General features: G+C 40.9%; 1 protein-coding gene and 1 pseudogene across 3 annotated transcripts in view; one reads left to right on the top strand and one right to left on the bottom strand.

The window, feature by feature from the left end:
• YEATS2 (YEATS domain containing 2) overlaps window positions 1–21994 on the bottom strand; it is a 104941-nt gene that overhangs the window by 41758 nt on the left and 41189 nt on the right. For 2 of the 3 annotated variants that reach the window (XM_039478515.2, XM_010337619.3), the window contains exons 9-15: window positions 15546–15590; window positions 10865–11045; window positions 8903–9145; window positions 6904–7065; window positions 4753–4856; window positions 2340–2447; window positions 1630–1812 (exon numbers count right to left, since the gene is read on the bottom strand). In XM_039478515.2, the coding sequence (XP_039334449.1) occupies window positions 1630–1812; window positions 2340–2447; window positions 4753–4856; window positions 6904–7065; window positions 8903–9145; window positions 10865–11045; window positions 15546–15590 (1026 nt within the window). The remainder of the gene's footprint in view (window positions 1–1629; window positions 1813–2339; window positions 2448–4752; window positions 4857–6903; window positions 7066–8902; window positions 9146–10864; window positions 11046–15545; window positions 15591–21994) is intronic. The other variant, XM_039478516.2, reaches the window with a different exon arrangement.
• Window positions 18398–21732, top strand: LOC141585294 (heterogeneous nuclear ribonucleoprotein U-like; annotated as a pseudogene).

The raw sequence follows: 21994 nt of genomic DNA, 5'->3' as shown, positions 1-21994 counted from the left end.
CAGCCTCCTACAGGCACACACCACCATGCCTGGCTAATTTTTATATTTTTAGTAGAGACAGGGTTTCACCACATTGGCCAGGCTGGTGTCAAACTCCTGACCTCAGGTGATCCGCCCACCTCTGCCTCCCAAACTGCAGGGATTACAGGTATGAACCACAGAGCTCAGCCTCTTTTTTTTTTTTTTTTTTTTTTTTTTTGAGATGGTCTCCCTCTGTTACCCAGGCTCGAGTGCAGTGGCACAATCTTGGCTCACTGCAACCTCTGCCTCCTGGGTTCAAGTGATTCTCCTGCCTCAGCCTCCCAAGCACCTGGGATTACAGTTACACTCAGCTGATTATTATTATTATTGTTTGCATTTTTAGCAAAGACAAGGTTCCACCATGTTGGACAGGCTAGTCTCAAACTCCTAACCTCAAGTGATCCGCCTGCCTCGGCTTCCCAAAGTGTTGGGTGACCCACAGGTGTGAGCCACCACGCCCAGTCCATATAATATTCTTAATAGCTTTAGAGTATACCTGCCAAAAGTTGAGAAAATTTAATCCTGGTGTTCTAAAAGCATACTGAGTTTATAGACAATAGCTCACCACTTTCCATTAGTTCTGGAATGGGGAGCAGAGTTAGCAGGCCTCAGTTTAAACACTGTCATTTATTAGCTGTAATGCTCCCAAGAAAGCCGTTTAACCTGTGACACAGCTTCCTCATTTGTAAAACAGGGGTGAAAATCCCATCCTCCAGGGTTGTGTGTGGATTATAATGGCATACAAAAGCACTCAATACTAATTCCACAGTCATCTACCACATTCATGATGTTTCAGTCAATGACAGACTACATATACAACAGTGGTCCCATAAGATTATAACACTGTATTTTTACAGTACCTTTTCTATGTTTAGATACGTTCAGATCCACAAATACTTACTGTTTGTTATATTACAACTTCCTGTAGTATTCAACAGTAACATGCCAAAGAGGTTTACAGCCTAGGAGCAATAGGCTATACCATGCAGCCTAGGGGTGTAGTTAGCTATTCTATCTAGATTTAAGTACACTGTGATGCTGACACAACAAAATCACCTAATGACACATTTCTCAGAATGCACCATCATACGGTGATGCATGGCTATATTTCTAATTGATTTAGGAAAACATGGCTCTATGTGGTATTTTAAAATTCTCTCAGTACATTAATTCTCCCATACCTTCAAATTATAAAACAAGTGAACTCTACCAAAAGCTAAGAATCATTAAATAGATAACAGCCCGGACATCAGAGGTATAAACTACAGCATTCTCCTATCAGAAATAAACAAGTCAACAGCAGATCCCTTTGAGATAAGAATCAAGTAGAAAGCTGTGCCCATGAGTCAGCTGCCTTCACTGCCAGAGATAGCAGCAGCCCCCTGCCTCTTGGACCATTCCTGGACCCTTTGCAATATATAACCCTGCTCTTGTTAACGATTACCACAGGAGCAGAAGAGTTTCAAACCAACTGACTTGCTTTTCCAACTGGGCTTTCACCCACAGGTTTTTATGAGATGAGCAACCCTGTTACCCTCAATCTTTTCAGCCCTTGTCAATTATTTAGGCAAATATCATCATTTACATGTTAACTTTCCTGACACAAACCTTGGAGGGCTGAACCTTTGTTGACTGGGCAATCCCTTCTCCAGTAGTTATGACCTGCTTTTGAGGGGACACAGCTATCATGTGGCCCCCTTTCACAGTCACATATTGCGGGAGTGGTGACTGGCTGGCAGCTCCTGTTGCAGGCACGTGAGGGGCTTCACCAGGTTCCTGTTTGATGATCACCTTGTAACAAACATGATAATGACACTGAATAAACATCCATAAACATTCCATTTTTTAAAACCTGCTAATATCTGAATCTTTTCTGTTTGCAGGAATTAATGAATTAATGAAATTTGATCTGTAAAGAATGACTCCACCAGAAGGGGAAATATACTGCCTAAATACAGTCCATAACAGTTATTAAAGGGTTCAAAAGTAGGATCTGGACTTGATCCTGTGCTCCTATAATAACATAGTCACTTGTTTTAGAGACTGTGGCAAATGACAGCAGAGAGAAACACACACATACACACACACACACACACACACACACACACACACACACACACACTCTGCTTGTGCTCCATGAATTCCCATCTTGCTGGACTCCCAAGGCTGCCCTGAGGACATTAAATACATGGAAGCACATCTCAGAACGGGAATTTGAGTTACTAAAAAGTAACACGTTGTAGGGAAAGTGTCAATCAACTCCAACATGCCACAGAAAGTATTATGACTTGCGGGATAATGCCCTAATACATACTCACTTTTGTGAAAGCTCCAAGTCCTCCTGTTATAGGTTTGGGGCTTTGAACCTTAGGGTGACTCCCAATTGGACAAAGCGGTGGCATAGATGCAAACAAAGAATCCTCCTGCTGTGTGAGTAAAAATACATAGTTTACAATTAGCATAAATGGGTGAGTTCAGATAATCTAGTCACTTACAATTAATATAGACCTGTGACACTGTCTAGCAACAAAGAAACAAAAGACAAAAAAACCTAAAACTCCTTGGGGTCTTCCAAGCCTCTACACTCGCATTTTAATATTGTTTTAGAAACCAAATACAAAGAAAAGCTGTAACTTGGCAAGAATCTATCCATCTGTGTACTGCTGTATGCTGGAAAGACTTCTAACCTACCATCCCTAGTATTTGGTTGACTTCACTGGTTGTCCCGATAGTTGGTAAACCATTAAAGGACAGGGACTGTATTTAGTTTATTTTATACCCCTGGAGCCTAGGTACTAAATCAATAAAGAAACAGGCAGCTGCAATGTTTCACTATATATTCTCTCTTAATAGTACTCACAACTTGATATATGAAATTTACTCAATGAACACCTAGAATACAAAGGAAAAATTTGCAATACAAACTTAAAAAACAAAAAGAATAATTGGCATAGGCAAAGACAACAAAAGTCAACATTCAACACTTCCGTAGTTTGTCTTTAATTCTCAAACACAAAATACAAATCTCAGAGGCAAACTGTCAAAATTCAGTTATAGCGTCAAGAAACAAAGAACATTTCTTGACTGTACTGTAGCAGGAGCGGCCACGGGAAAGGATCTCTCAGACACTGAATACAGGAGGAAGGAATTTATTTCAGCTGCGAACAAGGTGGCATAGGTGCCTAACAGCCAAGCTTGCGCAGCTTCAGCCTTTATATAGGCTTTTACATTAGATGTTACACGTGGAAGAATCTTGGGTTCATAGTTTTAGGACTCACATGTGAAAAGGTTTTGGTTTACAGTTTCAGGAATCACATATGAAAAGGTTTCTGGTTTCATCTTGTTTTAAGTAAAAATAGTACCTTCTGGAGTTTCCCCAAGGCCTAGCCTGTCACATACAGGAAGGTAAAACCGGAGGCACCAGTCAGTCAACGCTTTATTCTATTGAAATGCAGCATGATAGTCAAAGGGGAAGTTGATCGGAGAAGCCTGGGTCTCCCTCTTCAGTATAGTAAAATGATCACCAACAAACAATAAAAATTAAACCAGCAGAGTTACAACTTTCAAGATTATTATAATTCAGACATTCATATGAAGTGCTAACACACTGCACAGAATTTAGAGAACAACCTCGCCTTGGACCAGGAAGTTATTCAATATCATCATTAGTATCTAAATAAAAGAAACGCTGTGTTAGGCACCAGTCATTTGACTGGAACAGGTCAGACGATACTTAAGAGTTTTAAATTCCGAAGGACTGCTTACCCAGAAAAAGGGGAGCAGGGGAGAGACGCTGGAGGTAAGCATTATTTTCAAATAACTAAAAGGATTAGCACATGGGAAAGAAAATACTGATGCTCCCTGGTGTAGGATGGGGTTACATTGGGATAAACCCATCATAAGGTGAAAACATCATAGGCCAGAAGTTCATTTTTGACTTCCCACATTTTCACCATATGTGGATTTATCTAGATGTAACCCCACTATAAGTGGAGGGCTCACTAAATGCATATTGCTTTTGCATCAGGGTAAAGTCAAAAAATCTTAAGTTGGACCACTGTAAGTTGGGAGCCATTTGTATATTTACTTCTTGGTGGTGCATATACAGAAAAGACAAGAACATGCTGTCAGATGAATATTTTTATTTTTATTTACTTATTTATTTTAGTAAAGGGGCAGAAGTTTAGTAGGCAGAAAGAAAGAAAGAAAGAGAAGGGCAGTGCTCTGTTGTGAGACAAAGAGGTGTCCAAAAAGGGAAGAGGTGAATGAATATTTTTATAAGGAAACATTTTTAACAAACTATCCAAATAAATAAGTAAATAATCTTATTAGTAAGTTTTTAAATTGATACGGGGTGACTATTTGATACAAGTGTTGTGAAGCATTTTTGACACTATGAAAAGATCCAAGTGAGGTAATAAAGTCTGGAGTAGATGATCTTCTAGATGCTTAACAGCTTGAAAATTTTACTTTATGAAATTTGCATCATCAATAGACACATTCTTGCTGAGGCTGAACATACTTTGTTCAGAAACCAGCAAAGTGGCTGGGTGCAGCTCATGCCTGTAATCCCAGGACCGTAGTAGGCAACGTGGGAGGATCTCTTGAGGCCAGGAGTTCAATATAGCCTGTCTCATACAGGGGAGACCCCATCTCTATTTTAAAAATTGTTTTTAAAAAATGACAAGAAAAAGAAGCTACCAAAGTGTAGTAATACAGTAAGAGTGTTACCTTGACAGCAGATGTTACAAAACTACTTCCATGAATTTTAGGAACAGGGGAACTTGTTCCTTGGGAGACCTGAGAAGCTGTGGAGATCTTGTTTGTAGGACTTCCTGATAAGCAAGGCACAATTAAAATATAAACAAGGTAAAATTTACAAAATGTAATTTTAAAGCATTTCCACCATCCTCCCCTCTTTCCTACTATTTATTTTTCATTTTTTAAGAGTTGAAAACTCATTTTTAAGGCTAAAACTAGTATGGAAAAAAATCCTTAAGGACCCATCCCTGTGAAGCTGATCTCATGCTCAACATCAAGAAGGAAAAGAAGCTGGTAAGGATATGCAGAATAATAAGTAAGTGTATCTTGTATATTCTAATCCTTATGCCATAAAAGACACTCTATCGTGATATTGATTGTCTAACAAATGTGCCAGAATATGCATTCTGCTAGCTCCTTCAAAGTAGTTTCACCCGAAAGTTATACCAATTCCAAATGCTGCCAACATTAACCATTTTTTTTTTCTTTTTGGAGATGAAGTCTCCCTCTGTTGCCCAGGCTGGAGTGCAGTGGCACGATCTCAGCTCACTGCAACCTCTGCCTCCTGGGTTTAAGTGATTCTTCTGCCTCAGCCTCCCAAATAGCTGGGACTACAGGCACGTACCACCATACTGTGCTAATTTTTGTATTTTTAGTAGAGACGGGGTTTCACCATGTTGGGTAGGATGGTCTCAAACTCCTGACCTCGTGATCTGCCTGCCTCGGCCTCCCAAAGTGCTGAGATTACAGGCGTGAGCCACTGCACCCAGCCAACATTAAACATTTTAGACTCCATTTGTACAACTACCTTTAGAGCCTGAAAAAATTTAGTCATATTATCTATAGACAAGTGAAAACCCAAATAGTATTTAATCATCTACTCCATTTACCAAACCTGCCTCCAAAGACTTCTGGCTGATTCCTAAAACAAAATGTCATGAAATAACACCTATTTGGAATCCCTAAGTATGTTTGAAAGGTTACTGGGTAAGCCCTGAACACAGTAATTTTTAAGGGCATTCCACAATTATAGTCATTATTAAAGTTTAGCCTTTCCAAAAAAAACTGCTTGGAAAAGCCCAACATACATTTGTATGTTAATTACAATAGGTTAAACAAACAAACAAAAAAATCAGGTTTATCTTATAATCAACCCTTTTATTTCATTTATCTTCTATTTCTCTTAATTAGAAGTGAAAGCTACAGGGAAGTTTATAGTTAGGAGTGTGTGTTTAAATACAGGTTGAATGTGGGTGGGCACAGTGGCTCGCACCTGTAATCCCAGCACTTTGGGAGGCTGAGGTGGGTGGATCACCTGAGGTCAGGAGTTGAGACCAGCCTGACCAACATGGTGAAACCCCATCTCTACTAAAAATAAAAAAAATTTGCCTGGTGTGGTGGCATATGCCTGTAATTCCAGCCACACAGCAGGCTGAGGCAGGAGAATTGCTTGAACCCAGGAGGCAGAGGTTGCAGTGAGCCGAGATCATGCCACTGCACTCCAGCTTCGGTGAAACAGCAAGACTCTGTTTCAACAAATAAATTAATAAATTAATAATAAATAAATACAAGTTAAATGAAAGGAATAAATAAAATAATGTTAAGGAAAGCATTCAAAAAAACCTAAAAAACATGATATAGTTGCATCGGACTATAGTGACCAACATGGTGAACCCAAGGATGACTTCTTCCTATGAGTTTTCTTTAAAACTGCAGGTTTCAATTTCCCCTCTCACAGCAGAATGGGTTTTCCCTGAAGAAAAGTAAATATCAATTTTTTATTTCACTGCAGAGAAACATATGTGGTCCACAAAGTTAGCAAAAGCTTCATCTGGAAGAGGTAGTAAGTCTTCCAAATGAAAACAAAATCAACTACTCTTTTAAGGAAATTAATTATGGCTTATTTTGAATTTTTGGAAATTAAAAGAAAACTCAACTAAATTCTAAAAAATAAAACTTTTACAGAGTAAACCTCCCCTAAAAGGAACAGTGCTGGCTTTACTTTTATGTATTCCCTGTTCTCGCATTCTCCAGTTACATGGCTACTAAGTCATGATAGGACACTGTTTTTAATAAAAGATCAAACTTTTTGGATTGTGCAAATATTGATCTGATACACACCTGTACCTGCAGTGGTGGCTCCAATAACCTGACCAGGCTGCTTGTCCATGATAACATAAGGATTAGCAATAACAGAGCCGGCAGTGCCTTGCTTCACATGGACTGGAGTGGAAGTTGGGGTTCGAGGCAATGGTGATGGGCTTGGAGTTGATATTGGGGAACCTTATTAATTAAAAAGAGGGAATAGAAATAAAATATACATATTCAACTCATGCAAGAAGATGTCCAGGACAAGGAAGGTCAGTGCCACTGGGACAAACTGGGAAAATAAAATGGAACTACATGTTTCCAATACTGAGCAGCAACAGAGGTATAAGGGAGGCAGAAGATGTGTTTCACACTCTGCATCCTTATCCATGGACCGACAGCAACAGCATTGTTGAGGAAATTGTTGAGAAACAGACTTTATGGTCCCATCCTTGACCTACTGAACATAAATCTGCACTTTAACTAGATCTCCTGGTACATACATTAAAGTTCAAAAAGCAGTACTTTACACAGCAGCGGGAAACTGCTGAACCTTTTTTTTTTTTTTTAAACTCCTGAACCTTGATATGATAAACCTTTTAACACCAAAGGCAGGCTGTTATATAGTACTGGTTATACGTGAAGACACTAAAGTTAGGGAGAAAATTAGTAAGTAAATAGCTAGATTTAAGAACCTGGTATCTTGTTTCGCAATTTATTTTGAATAGGAAAATATGAAATTCACCTACTCAGAGCAAAAGTCTCTGTCAATACTATGTCGCAGTCATAATCCAGAAAGATTCAAGTTCCCGCAAAATATTCTCAAAAGTTACTGACAGTTAAACATTCTCTACTGTCTTTTATTGATCAAACTTGTCATCCATGAATTTCTCTAAACTTCAAACCAGTTTATATGTTCGGCCTATTCCACCTCTGAAGTAGTAAGTTTCAAAATTTTTCTACCTGGTAGGTAAAACTGCCTACCAATGGCTGGGTCTGTAATCCCAGCACTTTGGGAGGCGGAGGTGGGTGAAGCCCCTGAAGTCAGGAGTTCAAGACCAGACAGGCCAACATGGTGAAACCCCATCTCTACCAAAAATACAAAACTTAGCCAGGAGTGGTGGTATGAACCTGCAGTCCCAGCTACTTGGGAGGCTGAGGCAGAAGAATCGTTTGAACTCTGGAGGTGGAAGTTGCAGTGAGCCGAGATTGCACCATTGCACTCCAGCCTGGGTGACAACAGTGAAACTTGGTCTCAAGAAAAAAAAAATTGTCTACCAATTATTTATCTCTGTTCAATTTCAAAGATTTGATTCATAATTTTGCTTAGCTGTCTACTTACAAAACCAAACATTCCTTTTCCCCCACTTTAAGTATTGTACGGAAGTCCTCATACTTCCTCGATATTTTCAATTGCCTTTTAACAAACGTGTTTTGTTCTAAGGTGGAACAGCCAAAACCATAAAGTATATATTCCTACTAAATTTTACTTAGCATAATGTGAAACTGTCACAAGGCAAAGGACAATCCATCCTTAGTGAAAAAGATGACTTAGAACTACCTATTGACAATAAGAATGAACAATTTTCTAGTGTGGTTAGAGAGAGAATAAAGCATTTCAATTCCCAACCAATTCCAACCCAAAAAGCTTAACTCCATGCCAAAGGCCTCTAAATTTTTTCTATTAGTAGTCACTGTGGCTTCCATATATCTAATCACCAAACACGATTCCGACACCTTAGTTTCAGCCATATATCCCAGCAAACATTTCACCTGTGCTGATTCCAGGAGACAAAAATTTGACCATTTGAGTTTCATTTACTGCCTCCATTCAAAAATAATTTCTCCATGAACGAACTTTGTTTTTGCCTTATGGCAGCTTTGGCAATCAACAGTGATAAACTTCCCTTGGTAAACAAACACTGCTTAGAAGAACTTAAGAGAAAAAAAGCCACAGTATTTTGTTTTGTTGTTCCAATAATTTTAACATCCAGTCAACTCCACATACACCACCTGCAACACATCTGCATACCTGAGACAATCTTGCAGCTCATGGTGATGGGCTGGAAGGACTTTCCAGGTGACTCAGGATTAGGAACCTGACTTTGTGGCACAATTTTGCAGCTTGATGCTATTGGCTGGAAAGCTGAATTGCCATGAGAACAAAAGGTAACTTTCTGGGATGTTGTCATTTTGGTGGGTGTTCTTTCCAATGAAGACGGCAAAGAATAAAATGGAGTGTGTCGTTCAGCTTCAGTGCTAGCTGGGAATCCTGCTTGAGATGAAACAGACAAATGGCAGTCATCATCAACTGCTTTGAAGTAACAAAACCTTACCATTGTGGGAAAGAAGAAAAATGTCTTATTTCAACACCCATTTTAAACCATGTACTGGTAGCAAAATAAATACAATCCATCATCTCTCCATACTTCTTTTTGGTGAAAAATGTATATGCTTAGAATCACGTTTAAAGTGCTTTTTAAAAGAAACTTTAAAACATATTAACTATAAACCATAACATATAACATAAAAAGAACAGGAGTTATGTTCCTCCGTTTTCTAACATATAAACTGAAAAATGGTTTAGAGAAGAAAAAAAATGTCAGAAAGCATTCCCTTAATCTAATGATACCCTCCTATCTTACTTATTTATTTATTTAGAGACATGTTTTGCTCTTGTTGCCCAGGCTAGAGTGCACTGGTACAATCTCAGCTCACTGTGCAACCTCCTCCTCCCAGATTCGAGCTATTCTCGTGCCTCAGCATATCGAGTAGCTGGAATTACAGGCGTGCACCACCACACCTGGCTACATTTTCTATTTTTAGTATTCATGGGATTTTATCATGTTGGGCAGGCCGCTCTCCAGCTCCTGACCTCAGGTGATCCGCCCTTCTAGGCCTCCCAAAGTGCTGGGATTACAGGCGTGAGCCACTGTGGCCGGCCCCTCTCCTATCTTATTAAATGCCCATGAAGAAGATGCAATTGAAATCTAAAGAGAAATAAAGTTGAGATTTTATAAAAGAACTAAAATACTAAAATCACATTAAAATATAGGCTTAGAAATAAAACATTCAATTTTATATCTTTTATGCTTATATATGTGAACATTTAAATATGTTATTTATACACTTACATATTTGTTAAATTTAAAAATTGCATGGTCAAAATACATTGTTGGTGATCAACCTTTAATTTCATGATCAGATATTTAATATTCAAGTTTCTTGCTCACACAATCAGAAGCTGAACTATAAAGCTGTCCTGTAATACATTAGAAGGAACCATTATAATCATCAAGTGATAAAAATCTAATGTTCTAGGCCAGGTGCAGTGGCTCATGCCTGTAATCCCAGCACTTTGGAAGGCCGAGGCAGGTAGATCATCTGAGGTCAGGAGTTCAAGACGCACCTGACCAACATGGTGAAAACTCGTCTCTACTAAAAATACAAAAATTAGCCAGGTATGGTGGTGGGTGCCTATAATGCCATCTCTACTAAAAATACAAAAATTGGCTAATGCCCGTTTTGGCCTTAGCCCACCTGTACCCAGGTGAATAAAATACATACATATATATATATATATGCCAGGCGAGGTGGTGGCTGCCTGTAACCCCAGCTACTAGAGAGGCTGAGGCAGGAGAATTACTTGAACCAGGGAGGTGGAAATTACAGTGAGGCGAGATTGTGCCACTGCACTCCAGCCTGGGCAACAGAGTGAGACTCCATCTCAAAAACAAACAAACAAACAACAACAACAACAAAAAGAAAATTAATGTTTTTAGTGATTTTTACATTTTATAAAATGTCGGTAGAACTTCATGGAGAAATATTTTTGACAGGAGTGGAGATTTGGCTTTCATAACAGAGCTGTGCAGTAGAGACAGCATGTCTACTTATGGCAAAGTTATTTTCCATATACTATAGGTCTCTGAAAGCAGCAAATGGGAAAGGAATGCCTCAGAACAACTCTATGTAAGGAAAAATGCTGAATTACCTTTCTCCGTGGAGGTATCGGGTACTGGCTCATGTGCCTGCTTTATCGGCGAAGAAGCTTTCACTGGGGCTGGAATGGTCAAAGGCAAAGATGGAGGGGCATCAGAGATGTCAGACTCCGAGGACTGAGGATATACATAGTCTTCTCCGAGAGAATGGCGATGGAGTTCAACATCCACTACCTAGACAATTGGGCAACAATCGGGCTCGTGAGTCCATCATCAGTGTCACAGAAAGCTCAAGTCCTGTCCAAGAATGTGATCTCAGGGATGTGAGGGGTAATTTCTAACCACACTTCAAAGGCGATTTCAATCTGAAGAACTAAAGAATTTATCCTAGAAGGGCATCTAACCTGTCTTAACAGATACATACCTCAGCAAAAATCTAATCTGGCTTGGCATGCAAATCTTAGTAAAATGAATCACAAAACTGGGGCATTTTCATTATGCTGTTGCTACTCCTTAGAACACTATTCCTCCAAATCTTTGCATTGCTGCCTTTCTCAGCAGCAGGTGTCAATGAAGCACCAACTTCTCAGAGACCATCCCGAACCACCCAAGCATAAGCATCACCTTCTCAGAGAGACGATCCCGAACCACCCAAGCATAAGCATCACCTTCTCAGAGAGACGATCCCTAACCACCCAAGCATAAAGCATCACCTTCTCAGAGAGATGATCCCTAACCACCCAAGCATAAGCATCACCTTCTCAGAGAGACGATCCCTAACCACCCAAGCATAAGCATCACCGTCTCAGAGAGACCGTCCCTAACCATCCAAGCATAAGCAACTTCCTTACCCCCTGGCCACTCTCATCTTCATAGCACTTATTTGAAACTGAAATAATTTTTTTTTTGCTTTTGTGTTTACTCTCTGCCCTCCCCATTTTCAATGCTACTAAAAATATGACTCTGAGGGAAGAAGCTACCTTGTTCATTTCTGTATTCTCAGCACCTCAATCAGTGCTCAGTAAGTACCTTCCAATATAACACAGCAGATTTCTCTAGACAGTGTAAGATTTAATTGGTAAACTCTGATTAAATAGCAATTGCTGACATTATATCACGAATACAATAAAAGGGGAAGAAGGTAAATAATAAAGTTGGAGGTTCCAGACTCCTGATTTCAAAATTTATTACAAAGCTATAGTAATCAAAACAGTATGCTGCTGGCATAAAAACAGACATATAGAGCAATGGAATAAAAACAGACATATAGAGCAGTGGAATAAAAACAGACATACAGAGCAGTGGAATAGATTAAATCCTCACATACATGGTCAGATGATCTTTGACAAGGGTTCCAAGACCATTCAGTGGTGGAAAAGACAGTATTTTCAGCAAAGGGTGCTAAGAAAACTGGATATCCACATGCAAAAGAATGCAACTGGAACCTTACTTTACACTATAAATCAAAATGAACTCAGAATGGATCACAGACCAAAACATAAAAGCTAAAATAAAACTTTTAGAAGAAAATACAAGGGAAAAGCTTCATGACACTGAATTTGGTAATGGTTTCTTGGATATGACACCAAAAGCACAGGCAACAAAAGAAAAAAATAGACAAATGGGACTACATCAAACTTAAAAACTTCTGTGCATCAAAGGACACAATCAACAGAGTGAAAAGCAAAAATATTATTACGGAATGGATGTAAATACTTGCAATTCATATATCTGTTAAGGGGTTACTATCCACAATATATGAATAACTCCCATGACTCCACAAACACAAAAACCAAACCGCCTAATTAAAAAATGTCTTTGAATAGACATTTCTCCAAAGATAAACACATGGCCAAGGAGCACAGGAAGGGATCCTCAGTATCACTAATGATTACAGAAACACAGGTCAAAACCACAAGATATCACAACACAACCGTGAGAATGGCTACTATAAATTAAAAACAAAAGAAAGGGGCTGGGCATGGTGGCTCACGCCTGTAATCTCAGCACTGTGGGAGGCCGAGGCGGGTGGATCACGAGGTCAAGAGATCGAGACCATCCTGGTCAACATGGTGAAACCCAGTCTCTACTAAAAATACAAAAAAATTAGCTGGGCATGGCGGCGCATGCCTGTAATCCCAGCTACTCAGGAGGCTGAGGCAGGAGAATTGCCTGAACTCAGGAGGCGGAGGTTGCGGTGAGCCGAGATCGCGCCATTGCACTCTAGCCTGGGTAACAAGAGCGAAACTCCATCTCAAAAAAAAAAAAAAGAAAGTTAACAAATGCCGGTGAAGATGCAGAGAAGCTGGAACACCAGTGCACTGTTGGTGGGAGTGTGAAATGGTGCAGCTGCCATGAAAAATACAGCAGTGCTTCTTCTAAAAATGCAATGACCATATGATCTAGCCCATTCCATTTCTGGGTATGTACCCAAAAGAACTGAAAACAAGGATTTTAATAGACACCTGTACACCCAAGTTCATAGCAGCACTATTAACAATAGCCAAAAGGTGAAAGCAATTCAAACATCCACCAGCAGTTGAACAGACAAATAAAATGTGGTACACACATACAATGCAATACTATTAAGCCTAAAAAAGGAAGAGGGGCTGGGCACAATGGCTCATGCCTATAATACCAACACTTTGGGAGGCCAAGGCAGGAGGATGGCTTGAGCCCAGGAGCTCAAGACAAGCCTGGACAACACAGTAAGACCCTGTCTCTACAAAAAATAAGTAAATAAATTAGCTGGTCATGGTGGCATACCTATAGTCCCAGCTACTTGACAGGCTGAGGACAGATTACCTGACCCTGAGAGTTCAAAGATGCAGTCAGCCATGATTGCACCACTGGACTCCAGCCTGGATGACAGAGCAAGACCCTTTCTCAAAAACAAATAAATGAAAATAAATTATTTAAAAAAAGGAAGGAAATTCTGACATATGCTACAACATGGATGAAATCTGAGGACATTATTCAATGTGAAATAAGGCGATCACAAAAAGACACATACTATATGATTCCATTTATAGGAGGTATTCTAGAGTAGTCACATTCATAGAGACGAAAGTTGACCAGCAGTTGCCAGGGCGGGGGGTGGGGGGAGTGGGTAGTCATTGTTTAACGGGTCCAGAGTTTCAGCTCTGCAAGATGAAAACAGTTCTAAAGATGGACTATGGTCATGGCTGCACAACAATATGAATGCACTTAATACCACTAGACTGTGCACTGAAAAATGGGTAGTAAGATGGTAAATTTTGTGTTACCGGTTTTTTAACCACAATTTTTAAAAAAATACATGAACCAAGGCTGGGTGCAGTGGCTCATGCTTATAATCCTGGTGCTTTGGGAGGCTGAGGTGAGAGGACTGCTTGAAGCCAGGAGTTCGAGACCAGCCTGTGAGCATAATGACACACTGTCTCTATAAAAAAATTTAAAAATTAGCTGAGCATGGTAGTGCAAGGCTGTAGTCCTAGCTATTTGGAGGCTGAGGTGGGAGAATCGCTGGAATCTAGGAATTCAAGGTTGCAGTGATCCATGATTATATTATGTACTCCAAGCTGGGTGACAGAAATTAGAAAAAGAAAAGAAAAGAGAAGGCCAGGCACAGTGGCTCACTCCTGTAATCCCAGCACTTAGGAGGCCAAGGTGGGTAGATTGCCTGAGGTCAGGAGTTCAAAAGCAGCCTGACTGATAGGGTGAAACTAAAAATACAAAAATTAGCTGGGCATAGTGGTGTGCGCCTGTAGTCCCAGCTACTTGGGAGACTGAGGCAGGAGAATCGCTTGAACCTGGGAGGCAGAGGTTGTAGTGAGCCGAGATCACGCCACTGCATTCCAGCCTGGCAAGAGAGTGACACTCGGTCTCAAAAAAAAAAAGAAAAAGAAAAAGAAACAGAGAGAAGAAACAAAAAAATAAGGTAGAGAAGTGATACAGTTTGGCTGTGCCCTCACTCAAATCTCAACTCAAACTGTAATCCCACCCCTCCCTCATATGGGAGGAAGGGCCTGGTGGAAGGTGATCTAATCATGGGGCCTATTTCCCCCCTGCTGTTCTCATAATAGTGAGTGAGTTCTCACGAGATCTGATGGTTGAAAAGTATGTGGCACTTCCCACTTCACACTCTTTCTCTTCCTGCCATGAGAAGGTGTTCACTTCCCCTTCGCCCTTCCAATGTGATTTTAAGTTTCCTGAGGCCTCCAATCCATGTTTCCTAGTAAGCCTGTGGAACTGTGAGTCAATTAAACCTCTTTTCTTCATAGATTACCCAGTCTTCAGTAGTTCTTTAGAGCAGTCTGAGAATGGACTAACACAGACAGACAAACTTAAAAAAAACTAACACTAATTTTTTGCCCTAATTATAAATGATCGGCCAGGTGCAGTGGCTACACCTGTAATCTCAGCACTTTGGGAGGACGAGGCAGGCACATCATCTGAGGTCAGGAGTTCGAGATCAGCCTGGCTAACATGGAGAAACCCCATCTCTACTAAAAATATAAAAATTAGCTGGGCATAGTGGTGCATGCCTGTAGTTCTAGCTACTCAGGAGGTTGAGGTAGGAGAATCGCCTGAACCTGGGAGGCAGAGGTTGCAATGAGCCAAGATTGCACTGCACTCCAGCCTGGCTGACAGAACAAAGACAATGTCTCAAAACAAAACAAAACAAAAAATGAAGATCAGTTTTCATCCTGCTCATTCCCAGATAATAAGATAATACTGTAGGAAAAAACCTACCGTCTCTGCTCCAAGAGTCTGCAAGCCAGTGTAAGTTCTATCCAGCTGTGGAAAGACAAAAGGGAGTGTTAAATTTCACTGTGCTTACTCACATATCATCATAGGATGCAATCTTATCTAAAGCTCTTTCACGAGTCTTCATACCACAGGACCTACTTTTTCATAATGTAAAATATAAATCCATCACTTCAATAAAAAACTTGAGTTAAATAAAAAACCTCAGACATACAGTTACTATATTTTTAATACAAATTATACATTTTAAAAAACCTATTCTAAGAACAACGTAAAAACGGGAGGAGGTTTTACACAAAAAGATGTTTATTGCAGCATTATTTATAACCAAACTAAAAACAATAAAAACACCCAAAATGAATGTGTAAGTAAACCATGGACCATCATTCTGTGAAATATCATGCAGCCACACAGATGAGATTTACAGAGACTGGGTATAGATATTTTAAATGACAGGTTTCATATATTTTAAATGCACACATTCTATGATACAATTACATACTTGGAGTGTATTTACTAAGCACTGAAAAAAATGAAATTTTAGGCAGTAGAGGCAATGCTAATGACTTCAAATATACTGGTGCCATCATTTGTTTTTTGAGGAGAGAGTATACACTGATGAAATGTAAACAAGAGTTTACAATTACACAGAAAAAGGTTAAGTTCTTATTTGTTTATAAGTTTATATTCCACTATTTAAAAAAAAGAACTTGGCTGACTGTGGTGGCTCACGCCTGTAATCCCAGCACTTTGAGAGGACAAGGCGGGCACATCACCTGAGGTCTGGAGTTCGAGACCAGACTGACAAACATGGAGAAACCCCATTTCTACTAAAAATCCAAAATTAGCAGGGTGTGGTGGTGCATGCCTGTAATCCCAGCTACTTAGGAGGCCAAGGCAGGAGAATCATTTGAACCCGGGAGGCAGAAGAGGTTGCAGTGAGCTGAGATCGCGCCACTGCACTCCAGCCTGGGCAACAAGAGCAAAACTCTGTCTCAAAATATATATATATATAAATATACAATAAGCTTCATAGGGAAAAGTATTAAATTGGGTAGAATGGAAAGGAAAGATAAGAGAGGGAAAAAAATGAAGCCAGGGTAGGTTAGTGAATACAAGGTTTTAAAGGCTTAAGAGAGGTAGACGTCAAGTCTGGCTGAGTTTCTCAGCAGCCAACAAAGAGAGGACAACTCGGTCAGTCATGATATTTACTGTTCACAAGATAAAAGGCAAGACGGTGGATTAACAGTGGTTCCATTGAAGAAAGCTAGAGTTTTACTATCTAAACCTTAGCCAACAGTATGGCTGCTGAAGACATATGGACAATTTAGGTTACACCCATTTTCACAGTCTCCAGAGCATAGAAAGAATAGTCTCTCTGTAATCTGCACTGCCGTATGTTTCATTGTTGGGACCAAAATTTAAAAGGGACATTGGGTAGGACAGAACCATTATCAAAACAAGAAGAGGAATTGGAAAACAAAGCATATAAGAAATGTAACAGGAACAGGTTTCACCTGGAGTAGAAATGATTTCAGGAGACATGAAGGCTATTGTCAAAGATTTTTAGAGCTCTTTTTTTTTTTTTGAGACGGAGTTTCGCTCTTGTTACCCAGGCTGGAGTGCAATGGCGCGATCTCGGCTCACCGCAACCTCTGCCTCCTGGGTTCAGGCAATTCTCCTGCCTCAGCCTCCCAAGAAGCTGGGATTACAGGCACGTGCCACCATGCCCAGCTGATTTTCTGTATTTTTAGTAGAGACGGGGTTTCACCGTGTTGACCAGGACAGTCTTGATCTCTTGACCTTGTGATCCACCCGCCTCGGCCTCCCAAAGTGCTGGAATTACAGGCATGAGCCACCGCGCCCGGCCTTTTTTTTTGGAGACGGAGTTTCGCTCTTGTTACCCAGGCTGGAGTGCAATGGCGCGATCTCGGCTCACCGCAACCTCCGCCTCCCGGGTTCAGGCAATTCTCCTGCCTCAGTCTCCTGAGTAGCTGGGATTACAGGCACGCGCCACCATGCCCAGCTAATTTTTTGTACTTTTAGTAGAGACGGGGTTTCACCATGTTGACCAGGATGGTTTCGATCTCTTGACCTCGTGATCCGCCCGCCTCGGCCTCCCAAAGTGCTGTGATTATAGGCATGAGCCACCGTGCCCGGCTGATTTTGAGAGTTCTTATAAAACAAAGTCTTATTCTGTATTATTTCAAAAATCAGAAGTCTGACATCAGGCTCAGTGGCTCACTTCTGTAATCCCAGAACTTTGGGAACTTGAGGCAGGCTGACTGCTCAAGTCCAGAACTTCAACACTAGCCTGGACAACATGATAAAACCCTTTCTCTACAAAAAATACAAAAATTAACCAGGGGTGGTGGCATGTAGTCTCAGCTACTCAGGAGGCTGAGGCAGGAGGATCTCTTGGGCCCAAGAGGTTGACGCTGCAGTGAGCCATGATCCGTGATCACACCACTCTGGGTGAAAAAGGGAGATCCTATCTACAAAAACGAAAAACAAAAACCCAGCCTGGACAACATGATGAGACCTCATCTCTACAAAAAAACAAACAAACAATTAGCGAGGCATGGTGGCGCATGCCTGTGGTCCCAACTACTCAGGAGGCTGACGCGGGAGGATCGCTTTAGTCCAGGAAGTTGAGACTGCAGTGAACCGTGTATGCCCCACTGCACTCCAGCATGAGTGACAAACTGAGATCCTGTCTCAAAAAAAAGAAAAAAAAGAGAAAGAAAAAAGAAACACTAGGACAAAAGGACAAATGGAGTCAAGGTTTTACTAAATGGGTCAATGTGTTGGCTTGGGCAGTGCTGTGCTCCAGGGTGATGGGTAAGGAGAGATTAAACGACTACCTGTCAGAAATGCAGGACACAAGAATTTCATACATCTAGGAACTTTCAACTTTACGTAACTCTAACATTTACAGTACTTAATATTTAATGTAATATTTACAGAATCAAATACACATCATTATTTACTGCAAAATTTCAGACTACAAAGATCACTTCAGGCTTTAATAGCCAGGAAAAGTTACACAGGAACTTGAAGAATGCAAAGAATTCAGACAAGCATCTGCTAGGGGAAAGGCATAAAAAAAGACCCAAGGAGCTTAAGGCCCAAGGCATTTCTCTGGCAGGAACAGACTGCCAGAGCTGGAGTAGAATGTTCATCAGGGGATTCATGTGAGACAATCTAGAGGAAGTAAGCTGAGTGAAAACGTGAAGAGCCCTGAGAGCAGGCAGGGGAGTTTGCACTTGAACAGGAATTCAGTCAAGTTTGCTGAAAGGGATAGCATAAAGCTTCTGTGGTTTTAAGAGGACTAATCACATGGTGTTGTGTAGAATGCCCTGAGGAAAGGATATAGATTTTTAAAAGCCCATCAAGAGACAGTAGATGAATAGCCTAAGAATAGTGGGCACGTTGGCAGCCACCTGTAATCCCAGCACTTTGGGAGGCTGAGGCAGATGGATCACTGGAGGCCAGGAGCTGGAGACTAGCCTGGCCAACATGGTGAAACCCTGTCTCTACTAAAGACACAAAAATTAGCCGGGCGTGGTAGTGCGTGCCTGCAGTCCCAGCTACTTGAGGCTGAGGCAGGAGAACTGCTTAAGCCCAGAAGGTGAAGGCTGCAGTGAGCCGGGCTCCTGCTATTGCATTCCAGCCTGGGTGATAGAATATAATAGTAATAGTGGGAAGGGCAGAGGGTGGAATGTAAAAGAGATTATGAAGAAAGAACAATGGTCTGCAACTAAACGAATATTTAGAAGAAAGAGAAAAATCAAAGATGGCTCCAAGAGTTAAATTTAAAAATGACAGGAAAAATAATACTGCTGTACAAATAAGGGTCACGTGGCTACAACACGGGTGTTAGCGGCCCAAGGGCAGTACACCGCAAAAAGATAAAGTGATGTTTTCCAGAAAAACTGGTAAGAAACACTTTATTGCATTTTGAAACACTGTCTCCAATAATCTTCCACCAAGAGCTGTAAGTGATAAGTACAACAAAAGCCGCAAGAAGTATGTAAAGAATTCCTTCTGTTTAGAGCCTAGGTCTCAGCCCAGTGCAACATAAGGAAGTGTGTGCTGTGTGCGCTGGCTTAGGGTAGGTCTCAAACCTCACTTGGCCAAGTTCTTTTTTTTAATGGTGGAATATAAATTCAAACAAATAAGAACTTAACCTTTTTCTGTGCAGGCTTAAAAGAAAGCAAAACTGGACCCCTGTCCTTTGCTTTTTTCCCTCCCTCCCTCCTCCCCTCCCCTTCCCCCTTTCTCCTTCCCCCTGCCCTTCTTTCTTTTGATGGATTTTTGCTCTGTCCCCCAGGCTGGAGTTCAGTGGCGCTATCTGCAACCTCCACCTCCCGGATTCAAGTGATTCTCCTGCCTCAGTCTCCTGAGTATCTGGGACTACAGGGGACGGCAAAACAGAACAGAAAGGCGGAGATAAAAAGAGGTGTTAAAAGACCAGGAGAAGATCATGGCTGTGGATATTTTGAGTACATTGAAGAGAACAAGTATAGCAGAGCCAAATCTCCTCAGCCACCTGTTGAAGAAGAAGATGAACACTTCGATGACACAGTGGTTTGTCTTGATACTTATAATTGTACTCTGCATTTTAAAATATCAAGAGATCGTCTCAGTGTTTCTTCCCTTACAATGGAGAGTTTCGCCTTTCTTTGGGCTGGAGGAAGAGCATCTTACGGTGTGTCAAAAGGCAAAGTGTGTTTTGAGATGAAAGTTACAGAGAAGATCCCAGTAACGCATTTATAAACAAAAGATATTGACATGCATGAAGTTCATATTGGCTGGTCACTAACTACAAGTGGAATGTTACTTGGTGAAGAAGAATTTTCTTATGGACATTCTCTAAAAGAAATAAAAACATGCAACTGTGAGACTGAAGATTATGGAGAAAAGTTTGATGAAAATGATGCGATTACATGTTTTGCTAACTTTGAAAGTGACGAAGTAGAACTCTCCCATGCTAAGAATGGACAGGATCTTGGCATCGCCTTCAAAATCAGTAAAGAAGCTCTTGCTGGATGGCCACTCTTTCTGCATGTTCTCTGCCACAACTGTGCAGCTGAATTTAATTTTGGTCAGAAGGAAAAGCCATATTTTCTAATACCTGAAGAGTATACTTTTTTCCAGAATGTCCCCTTAGAGGATCGAGTTAAGAGGACCAAAGGGGCCTGAAGAGAAGAAAGAGCGTGAGGTTGTGATGATGACTGGCTTGCCAGGAGCTGGAAAAACTACCTGGGTTACTAAGCATGCAGCAGAAAATCCAGGGAAATACAGCACTCTTGGAACAAATACTACTATGGGTAAAATGGTGGTGGCAGGTTTTAAGAAGCAAATGGCAGATATTGGAAAACTGAACACACTGTTGCAGAGAGCCCCACAGTGTCTTGGGAAATTTATTGAGATTGCTGCCGGAAAGAAGCGAAATTTTATTCTGGATCAGACAAATGTGTCTGCTGCTGCCCAGAGGAGAAAAATATGCCTGTAGGCTTCCAGCGAAAAGCTGTTGTAGTTTCATCAAAAGATGAAGACTATAAGCAAAGAACACAGAAGAAAGCAGAGGTAGAGGGGAAAGACCTACCAGAACATGCGGTCCTCAAAATGAAAGGAAACTTTACCCTCCCAGAGGTAGCTGAGTGCTTTGATGAAATAACCTATGTTAAACTTCAGAAAGAAGCTTTGGAGCAATATAAGGAAGAAAGTAAAAAGGCTCTTCCACCAGAAAAGAAACAGAACACTGACTCAAAGAAGAGCAACAAAAGTAAAAGTGGCAAGAATCAGTTTAACAGAGGTGGTGGCCATCGAGGACGTGGAGGATTCAATATGTGTGGTGGAAATTTCAGAGGAGGAGCCCCTGGGAATCATGGCAGATATAACGGGAGGGGAAAGTGCCACAGAGAGGTGGTGGTGGCAGTGGAGTGGTGGAATCTGCTATCCATACCCTCGTGCTCCTGTTTTTCCTGGTGTGGTAGTTATTCAAACAAAGGGAACTACAACAGAGATGGAATGCCCAACAGGGGGAACTACAACCAGAACTTCAGAAGACGAAGAAACAATCGTGGCTACGAAAATCAATCTCAGGGCTACAACCAGTAGCAGCAGGGTCAATTCCAGGGTCAGAAGCCGTAGAGTCAACATTATCACCAAGGGTATTATTGAATACCCAAATAAAATGAACTGATACATATTTCTCCAAAACCTTAAAAAAAAAAAAGAAAAAAGAAAAAAGAAAGCAAAACTGGCTGGGCGTGGTAGTTCACACCTGTAATCCCAACACTTTAGGAGGCTGAAGCAGGTGGTTCACCTGAGGTCAGAAGTTCGAGACCAGCCTAGCCAACGCGGTGAGATCCCATCTCTACTAAAAATACAATAAAATTAGCCAGGCATGGTGGCATGCGCCTATA

The sequence above is a fragment of the Saimiri boliviensis genome, chromosome 8, assembly GCF_048565385.1.
Source record: "Saimiri boliviensis isolate mSaiBol1 chromosome 8, mSaiBol1.pri, whole genome shotgun sequence".
Taxonomy (NCBI): domain Eukaryota; kingdom Metazoa; phylum Chordata; class Mammalia; order Primates; family Cebidae; genus Saimiri; species Saimiri boliviensis.
The sequence above is the reverse complement of the archived record's forward strand: the minus strand, read 5'-3'. Positions and strand labels throughout refer to the sequence as shown.